The 10,430-nt window shown below is 42.3% G+C and overlaps 1 protein-coding gene across 1 annotated transcript; it reads left to right on the top strand.

Moving 5' to 3' along the window:
• Positions 1 to 8,064: 8,064 nt before the first annotated feature.
• Positions 8,065 to 9,681, top strand: LOC311150280 (dexamethasone-induced Ras-related protein 1-like). The gene is made up of 2 exons (XM_084187665.1): positions 8,065 to 8,453; positions 8,680 to 9,681. Exons 1-2 carry the CDS (start codon positions 8,180 to 8,182, stop codon positions 9,204 to 9,206), a joined length of 801 nt encoding a protein of 266 aa, XP_084043791.1. The 5' UTR covers positions 8,065 to 8,179; the 3' UTR covers positions 9,207 to 9,681.
• The last annotated feature ends 749 nt before the right edge of the window (positions 9,682 to 10,430 follow it).

The raw sequence follows: 10,430 nt of genomic DNA on the forward strand, positions 1-10,430 counted from the left end.
ACAAAGTAGATGTCCTAACCGACATGCCAAAACTATAGTTTGTTATCAAGAAATTTGTGGAGTGGTTGAAAAACGAGTTTTAATGACTCCAACCTAAGTGTATGTAAACTTACGACTTCAACTGTAGCTAGCTACATATCCTCTCCAGAAACAGCAAAGAAAAATCCTGATTAGATATTTTTTTCTCTTCATTGTTAACCCTTTCCTTTCCAACAAAAACAGAATAGATCTGGTTCGAGTCCAGGCTCTGTCGCAGCCGGCCGTGACCGGGAGACCCATGGGGTGGCGCACAATTGGCCCAGCGTTGTCAAGGTTAGGGGAGGGTTTGGCCGGCAGGGATGTTCTTGTCCCATCGCGTACTAGCAACTCCTGTGGCGGGTCGGGCGCAGTGCACGCTGACACGGTCGCCAGGTGTACGGTATTTCCTCCGACACATTGGTGTGGCTGGCTTCCGGGTTAAGCGGGCATTGTGTCAAGAAGCAGTGCGGCTCGGTTGGGTTGTGTTTCGGAGGATGCACGGCTCTCGACCTTCGCCTCTCCCGTGTCCGTACGGGAGTTGCAGCGATGGGACAAGACTGTAACTACCAATTGGATACCAAGAAATTGGGGTAAAAAATTAATAAATACAAATAAAAATATAAACTAAAAAAACAGAATAGATCAAATCAGAACATCATTGAAAATAATAATATAATTATCAATATCATTATATTATTATAATCATTATTTTATAAATCCTTAGCCCTTCTCTGAAGATGGAGAAGGCCTATTGTTCTTCACTATGTTTGGGTTAGTAATAATTTATAGAGTGGCTCTATTTTCCCTCAGCATGCATTTCTTCAATATTTTGAATGTCTAAAGAATCCATATTTTGTTCTGAAATATGAACACAGAAATACTGGACATTTTGAACTCTTATTTTTGTGGTGATTTGACAAAATTACAATGACAAAATTACAATCATGGTCTTGAATTGGACTAGCATTTTTCTAGTCTCGGTCTTGACTCGGTCTCTGACCCCTTGTCCCCCTCCCAGTGTTGGTTTTGACTCTGCCTCGATTTTCTCTGGTCTTGGTCTAGAATAGGTCTTGCTTTAGGTGGTCTCGAACACAACACTGACTGAATTAAATATTACCACTACTTTTATAAAAAATATTTTAAGACAGGCTTAACACCTAACAAACACTTTGCCTTTAACGGAAATTTCCTTAACTTGTCATTGGCTCAACCATTGGCTCAATTTACCCCATGGCCATTGGCTCAACTTAACCCAAGGCAAACATTTTGACTATATTAGCCCACACAGTTACAAGGATGCACTTTCACGCTAGGTTTAGGACCTCATATTGCATAAAGCTTATAAAGACCCCAATTGATGTATAGAACAGTCTTAAAATGATCTACTATGGTTTAGATACAAGCATCATGAAATCTCTGTCGTACACAATACATTAATTTGACTTTGTGAAAATCCGTTTTTTGGACCTTACTTGCTTACCACTTTTTCTGTGTGGTTTCTTACTTCAGAGACTCCATGAAATAGTGACCTCTTCCTAAATATTTGGTCAAATTATTAATTTTGTGTATGGTTTCCTCGTAACAAGAGTGGCTCAACCTAACCCTTTGGCTCAATTTACCCACTCTCCCCTATGGTGTTGCCTGGTCTGTGAAGTGGGGAGTAGAATGAAATAAAATGTGTACATCGACATATTTGTCCAGACTGCATCCACACACTGGTATACAACGGTCGGGTCTAATCCTGGATGCTGATTGTTTAAAACCGCATTCCAGTCGGTGTCTATTCCACAAGTTACCACCAGCTAAAGCTATGAGGTTTAAATGCCTATTTACTCTGTTCCATCTCACTGCGCAATCCACTGTCTAATCAGCCCAGCCAGGCAATTTATAAACTTGATCTCCACTATAAAAAGCATCTAGACATTATCTCCCATTTCTTTTAGACTAGCATTTGATTTTCAACAGCAGAGATTTGTATAAACCTTGCTGTCTGTCTCTCTGACATTTGCAACATTGTTTCAATATTGAAATTCGATCTCCAGCTGTCCCATAGTAATGAACGTGTCGGGGAGTCGGGACAAGTCTGTGAAGCGCAAGTAGAATGAAAGAACATTCGTACATCGACATATTTGTCCAGACTGCATCCACACATTGATAGTAACTCCTTAGTCGGTACAAAGCGTCTCAGATTAGGAGTGCTGATCTAGGATCAGGTCCCCCCTGTCCACAATCATTGTATTCATTCTGATCTAGAAGGCAAAACTGATCCTAGATCAGCACTCCTAATCTGAGACACTTAATGAATACAGGCCCTGGTCAGTGGAATGTAGCCTAGACTGAGAATACGGGCAGGCCAACAAACCAGGGCCATAACCAGGGTTTGAGTTTTTGTGAGGTCTGGAAATTTTTTGAAAGTTGAAGGTAATTTACTGCATTTCTATCAAATAAAATAAAACTTTAAATGCTATTTGGAGAATAGCAAAAACAAGCTAAATGTATCTACACCTTGGCTGCTGTAAATTAATTCATCTCAGTCGATCTACAAACACATAGCGTATTAGCAATACAATTGTAATGATATACCCCTGAAAGGGGGGGAAATATGAGAAATGATTCACACTGACACGTAGCATCATCAGCGACGAAACGAAAACATATGACATTTTTAGAACGGTACTGTTTGCGTTTTGATTACATTTGAATGTCGGCCTATAGGGAAGATAGGCCATGTGGAGATGTTCATATTGAAACACATATTCTTTTTTAAAGTTCCTAACTTGTTTGATATCTTTAGTAGAGATTTTCTCAAGGCACCACGGTCCCAAGTTTGGGAACCACTGTACTAACTTCTGTCTCTGCTTGCTTCCGCTCTCTCTGTCTCCTCTGCCCCCTCCTGCAACCATTGCATCCTGCCTCAGCCTTACCACTAAGTGCCACAACACTGTCTGTCTCAGTAGCCTGCTCTCTGTAAAGCAAAATTATTATGAGAACTTACAGTGAGGGAAAAAAGTATTTGATCCCCTGCTGATTTTGTACGTTTGCCCACTGACAAAGACATGATCAGTCTATAATTTTAATGGTAGGTTTATTTGAACAGTGAGAGACAGAATAACAACAACAAAATCCAAAAAAACGCATGTCAACAATGTTATAAATTGATTTGCATTTTAATGAGGGAAATAAGTATTTGACCCCTCTGCAAAACATGACTTAGTACTTGGTGGCAAAACCCTTGTTGGCAATCACAGAGGTCAGACGTTTCTAGTAGTTGGCCACCAGGTTTGCACACATCTCAGGAGGGATTTTGTCCCACTCCTCTTTGCAGATCTTCTCCAAGTCATTAAGGTTTCGAGGCTGACATTTGGCAACTCGAAACTTCAGCTCCCTCCACAGATTTTCTATGGGATTAATGTCTGGAGACTGGCTAGGCCACTCCAGGACCTTAATGTGCTTCTTCTTGAGCCACTCCTTTGTTGCCTTGGCCATGTGTTTTGGGTCATTGTCATGCTGGAATACCCATCCACGACCCATTTTCAATGCCATGGCTGAGGGAAGGAGGTTCTCACCCAAGATTTGACGGTACATGGCCCCGTCCATCGTCCCTTTGATGCGGTGAAGTTGTCCTGTCCCCTTAGCAGAAAAACACCCCCAAAGCATAATGTTTCCACCTCCATGTTTGACGGTGGGGAAGGGGTTCTTGGGGTCATAGGCAGCATTCCTCCTCCTCCAAACACGGCGAGTTGAGTTGATGCCAAAGAGCTCGATTTTGGTCTCATCTGACCACAACACTTTCACCCAGTTCTCCTCTGAATCATTCGGATTTCATTGGCAAACTTCAGACGGGCATATATATGTGCTTTCTTGAGCAGGGGGACCTTGCGGGCTCTGCAGGATTTCAGTCCTTCACAGCGTAGTGTGTTACCAATTGTTTTCTTGGTGACTATGGTCCCAGCTGCCTTGAGATCATTGACAAGATCCTCCCGTGTAGTTCTGGGCTGATTCCTTACCGTTCTCATGATTATTGCAACTCCACAAGGTGAGATCTTGCATGGAGCCCCAGGCCGAGGGAGATTGACAGTTCTTTTGTGTTTCTTCCATTTGCGAATAATCACACCAACTGTTGTCACCTTCTCACCAAGCTGCTTGGCGATGGTCTTGTAGCCCCTTCCAGCCTTGTGTAGGTCTACAATCTTGTCCCTGACATCATTGGAGAGCTATTTGGTCTTGGCCATGGTGGAGAGTTTGGAATCTGATTGATTGATTGCTTCTGTGGACAGGTGTCTTTTATACAGGTAACAAGCTGAGATTAGGAGCACTCCCTTTAAGAGTGTGCTCCTAATCTCAGCTCGTTACCTGTATAAAAGACACCTGGGAGCCAGGAATCTTTCTGATTGAGAGGAGGTCAAATCATTATTTCCCTCATTAAAATGCAAATCAATTTATAAAATTTTTGACATGCGTTTTTCTGGATTTTTTTGTTGTTATTCAGTCTCTCACTGTTCAAATAAACCTACCATTAAAATTATAGACTGATAATTTCTTTGTCAGTGGGCAAACGTACAAAATCAGCAGGGGATAAAATACTTTCTTCCCTCACTGTAGTAGTGTATTTTCTGCTCCTGATGAGGTAGTCTCAGTTTAATGTTAGCTTTAGCTCCTTACTTCATCCTTCTAGTGGCTAAGTAATACTAGCCAGAGCCCTTCAACGTTACTGCAATAGAAGTCTCGGCCAGCAGCTAGCCACCTAACTCACTGACATATCTATAAGCGACTATTTACCAGTTGTGCACTCATTCTCTGAGAGTCGGTTTTTGTTTGTTTGGGGGATGTGCAATTCGAACTCAGTCAGATCAAGAATATAAGCATTCTGAGCTTTGATCAACGCTCCAGACCTCAGTGTCCTCATGTGTAGCCTAGTTACAGCCATGCGGCAAACAACTAACCCTTGGGCTCTATTCAATCAGATCCGCTATTTTAGCTGACATCCACATAGCGGTTGTTTTGGCGGTGTCGGAGAGGGAATTGCATAGAGCTGTCAAATCCACAAATGGCTCCTCCTTATACCTAAACAGACATGCCATTGGCTGCACAGAGTTGCATTAAGAGAAATCCTATGCAGCATTGTTAGCAAGTCCGAACACTGGAATGTAAGATGTAATCTAGACCTTGATTAGGCTGATAGAAATCCTTATCATTTCATTGAATGATTATCCAATTTGAGCATCATTATTTCTATATAGCCTACACTTTCTCGTTCTGAACTTTTAAGTAGGACAGTGGGGCTTCGTGACAATGATCAAGAGTAGCTGCTCACCAATTTGACAGCTCCGTTACACCTCCCGACATCTCAGCTTGGTCTCATAGACGCAAAGGTTGCGTGTTCGAATCTTATCATGGACAACTTTAACCCTTTAGCTGATTAGCATCCTTGCAACTACTTACTACTTTGAAGCTACTTTGCAACTACTTAGCATGTTAGCTAACCCTTTCCCTAACCCTAACCTTAACCCTTTAACCTATCTCCTCACCCTAACTTTAACCTTAACCTTAACCCCTTACCCTTACCCATAGCCTAGCTAACATTAGCCACCTAGCTAACGTTAGCCACAACAAATAGGAATTCATAAAACATCATGTTTAGCAAATTCGTAACATATTGAATGAATTGCGATTCGTAACATATTGTTTGAATTGCAATTCGTAACATATGGTATGAATTGATATTCGTAACATATCATACGAAATGGATGATGGACATCCACAAATTAATACATAACATGTCATACTAATTGAAATTTCCCGGATTTACATTTACTATGTTACGTCTACATTTCTATCGCAGAATCTGTAATAGACCCCTTAATTAGCCAATGGTTATGTAGGGAGTTTGGTGTGGATTATAACAGCCAGGATTCCAGCATCCTCTCTCCTCCCAAGAGTCCCATTAGAGCTGAATAAAGATCATCCAAACTGCAAAATGGATCTTTAGGCTTTACACACCAGCCAGACGAATTGGGGCATATCAGTAAAACACACTATGTGATTGTTCCCTGTGGGAGTCATCGGCCTAAAACTCTTATTGGAGACAAACTAGGAATTGTTGTGTTTCCTAGTTTCATTATGGGGTATTGTGAGGATTTTTATTTATTTAATCAATTTTAGAATAAGGCTGTAACAAACAAAATGTTGAAAAAAGGGAAGGGGTCTGAATACTTTCTGAATGCACTGTAGCTACCTCTCCTCAGCAAACACCACAAAGAGAAAGAGTGATAGCGGTTAGTGCGCTGTTACTGCAGACCAGAGCAATACATCGCAGACCGATGAAAAGAGAAAGCGAGGATAAATTGCAGGGAAAGAGAGGTTCAATTCCTTTTTCCCGTTCTCCTTACAAGCTGTGCTCAACTATTTTCCCCTTTACCACGAACCGGCCATGTGCCTCTGGGGACCGGGCACAATCAAAAGCTATTTGGCAGCGGGGAGGGGAAACAAATCATAAAATGAGGAACTGAGGAGCACTGTGGTGCGAAGCCACATTAAGCCAGTAGCTGCCTGACGCTTTACAGTGGGGATTTTTTTTCAATCAATCAAACTCATCATGGGGGGGGGGGGGGGGGTCAAATTGACCTGTTTCTAATATTGGGTCATGACCCCCATCCCTCCGCAAGTGACGTGCCTTATTTAGAGACCTGTGCACCAAGCTCAGGGTCAGAGAGACCCTGGGTAAGTCATCACGAACAGATCGTAGGTACATTGGCTGATTCTTGGCTGTGACCCTAGTCTCAGAGGGAGTTGGGATATGCAAAAAACACATTTCCACCTCATACTTGTGAAACAGGACAAATATAAGCACCCCCTATATACAAGAATGCAAATGTGTGTACACACAACGGCTATGCATTATGCAGCCACACACTGAGGGAACCATCTCTAAATACTGCTTCTATGATTAATGATCACACAAAGCATGTGTTTGCCAAAGCCCCTGTGTGGGTCACAACATGAGTGTCCCCTTGTGGTAGATATTGTAAATACACATAAATGTTCTCTGTGCATAACATCACTTTTATGACAGGCTTCTTTCAACTGGTGCCTTGAATTAAGAGCTATTAAATGTGTTGATACTTTTAGGATGAATTGGACCCGAAAATACTAGTATAGGTACCATTGACTTGCATTGGATTTGTGCCACAAATGCTAAACAGTTAGCATTTGAAACAGTGGCCAGGTAAACAAAACCCAAGCATGGATTGCTGTCATACCTTATCCATAGACGGCTTACAGGGTAAGGAAACCAATATGTCCCTTTAACAAAACGTATTAGTGTTAGCTTAATAGTAATCAACTGAGTGCACTGTTGAATAACACTAGGCTACGTTTTGTTACACTTCAATTAAATTAGTTCAGTGCAATGTCTGGAATTACAATTTAATTTCCACCTGTCTGAATGTGCATAATCAAACAAACGACCTAAAACAGTTAAATGGTAAAGGACAGATTGTGTAGACCCACTGCTCTGACGCATAGGAAATGCCTGGTATGGAGAGGGTTATTTTAAGTCACATTATCTACAAGTCCTCATTTCCGTTCTGTAGATTTAGGATTACTAAAGTTGTCCAAGGTCCAACATCATTCCAAACAGAAATCACAGAGTAGTCTAAATTACGGAAAGACTGTAATTTATTAACAAAGTAATATTGCAGAAAGCGGGCATTACACACAATATTACTAACAATAGATAGAGATAAATATGCGGATGCCCAACTGTCATAGTCGTGCCCATGATTTGTTTATCTCCGTTTTCTCATGTGCTTTAAGATACAATGCTTAGCTGTCCCAGTCCCCAATGTAGTTAGTTGGTCACGCCGTTCTCATAGTCTCAGACTGGAATTGAATGATGCATCAGCGGGCACCTATGACATTTTACCTTCTGCTCAATGGAGCACTGAGTACCGTGACGTCCGGAGAGGGAGGGCTCAGCTTTCAGCTTTCAGCTTAAATATCCGGCGCTCTCCGTAGTTCAGACAGACGCAACAGAGCGGGCTGGGAAATACTGAACGATAGCCTACTGTTGAATCCAACTTTGGCTGAATCTATCAAACGAAACGAAGAGTCCGCACACATTGGACTCACTCTACGCAACTGTTTACGCTACTTTATAATCATGATCAAGAAAACGTCCCCTTCCGATAACGATTTCGATATCCCGGCGAAGAATTGCTGTAGGATGGTGATTTTGGGATCCACCAAGGTGGGCAAAACAGCCATCGTGTCCCGGTTTCTGAACGGGAGATTCGATGAGGAGCAGTACACGCCGACCATCGAGGACTTTCACAGGAAACTGTATAGCATTAAGGGAGATGTATACCAACTGGACATATTGGATACCTCAGGCAACCACCCGTTCCCTGCTATGAGGAGACTATCCATACTGACAGGTAAATATTCCATCTCCAGTTATTGCGACTCAAACCGTGCATGTCCAATAGCAATCTACAGTCGTGCATTTTAGTAACCTCAAGGGTGTGTGCACTGTGCGCGCATTTTGCATTGGCTGCACAACGCGCCACATGAGCCATTACGCATGGAAATACTGTAGCCTATGTCAATGTGTTTCTTAGAAGCTCTGATACTAAATGCGTTGCTCCTCTTATTTCCCTTCAGGTGATGTCTTTATCCTGGTCTTCAGCTTAGACAACAGAGACTCTTTCCAGGAGGTGCAGAGGCTCAAGCAACAGATAGTTGAGACCAAGTCGTGCCTGAAAAACAAGACCAAGGAGAAGATTGACGTTCCTCTGGTTATCTGCGGAAACAAGGGCGACCGGGAGTTTTACCGGGAGGTGCAGAATGAAGAGATTGAGCAGTTGGTGGCGGGAGACGACCAGTGCGCATATTTTGAGATCTCAGCCAAGCGCAACACCAACGTGGACCAAATGTTCCAGACCCTATTCACCATGGCCAAGCTACCCAATGAGATGAGCCCGGACCTCCACCGTAAGGTCTCGGTGCAGTACTGCGACATGCTTCGCAGTAAGTCCCTGAAATATAAGAACAAGAAGAACAATGGAGACGCGTACGGCGTCGTGGCGCCATTAGCTCGGCGCCCGAGCGTCCACAGTGACTTGATGTACATAAAGGAGAAGGCGATCGGTGGGCAGGGAAAGGATAAAGAGAGATGTACTATCAACTAAGACTGTGAGATGAATCTTATAGAATATCTTGAAACCGAAAAGGATGTGCTTCATTTGTGAGCACCTGACAGACGGGGCTTGGGGGCGCAAAGCTGCCCATGCCGCTTATCGTCACTCCGTAGTGGGGACACTTGAGACAGCGATGCTGAGAGCGGATGTGCTCCGGGCGCAATGACTGTCTAGATTCAGACACTCCGCACACGTGGAAGTGCATGTCCACGAGACTTTTAAGAATGTTACTTTTTTCTGTTAAGAGCCTTATGTGATGTGGCTTAAAATCTTGTGATATTGTTCACAGATGCGTAAAATGCATTGTTTTGACATCTACCTTTACAGACAGACGAGAAACGAGACTCTTGGCGTGTACAATGTTAAGAATATTGTTTACATTTTGTTATACATTTTATAACAGATAATTAAACTTGAATGTTGCATTCTGAACAATTTTATATTGTGAATGTATATTTTGTGTCAGTCAACTTTTGCAACAACAAAAAAAAACTGAAATAAATAAATACAAATAATCTGAATCTTCCGTTTCTATATGTTTTTCTTACAAGTGTTTTGAAATGGCCCACTCATCACTGCCTAAACCAAGTAGTAGGTCTAGAGATCAAGGGAAACTACCTAGGCTAAGCTTGAATTAATGACATAAGCTGCAATGAGCAGTTTAGCATTAAAGACTATTGCTAGCCAAATGGTCCCCTTCCAAACCACATGTTTACTAAAGAATTTAGCCTAATTGATGTCAGAACTATAATTACCCAGTGATGGAACATACACTACATAGCCAAAATAGCGAACAGCTCATCCCAAAATCATTGGCATTAATATGGAATTGGTCCCCCCTTTGCTGCTATAACAGCTCACAGTCGGCGTTCCAATTCATCCCTAAGGTGTTCGATGGGGTTGAGATCAGGGTTCTGTTATGGCCAGTGAAGTTCTTCCACACTGATCTCGACAAACCATTTCTGTATAGTCCTCGCTTTGTGCACTGGGGCATTGTTATGATGAAACAGGAAAGGGCCTTCCCAAAACTGTTGCCACAAAGTTGGAAGCACAGAATCATCTAGAATGTCATTATATGCCATAGCATTAAAGATTTCCCTTCACTGGAACTAAGGGGCCTAGCCCGAACCATGAAAACAGTCCCAGACCATTTATATTTGTATTTATTATGGAACCCCATTAGCTGCTGCCAAGACAGCAGCTACTCTTCCTGGG

Source organism: Coregonus lavaretus (genome assembly GCF_964263955.1).
Source record: "Coregonus lavaretus genome assembly, chromosome: 1".
Classification (NCBI taxonomy): Eukaryota; Metazoa; Chordata; class Actinopteri; order Salmoniformes; family Salmonidae; genus Coregonus; species Coregonus lavaretus.

Excerpts from the sequence above, each read along its gene's own strand:
- LOC311150280 (XM_084187665.1), top strand. The coding sequence starts at position 8,180 with ATGATCAAGAAAACGTCCCCTTCCGATAACGATTTCGATATCCCGGCG. Across the intron at positions 8,454-8,679 it reads GAGACTATCCATACTGACAG|GTGATGTCTTTATCCTGGTC; the intron begins GTAAATATTCCA and ends ATTTCCCTTCAG.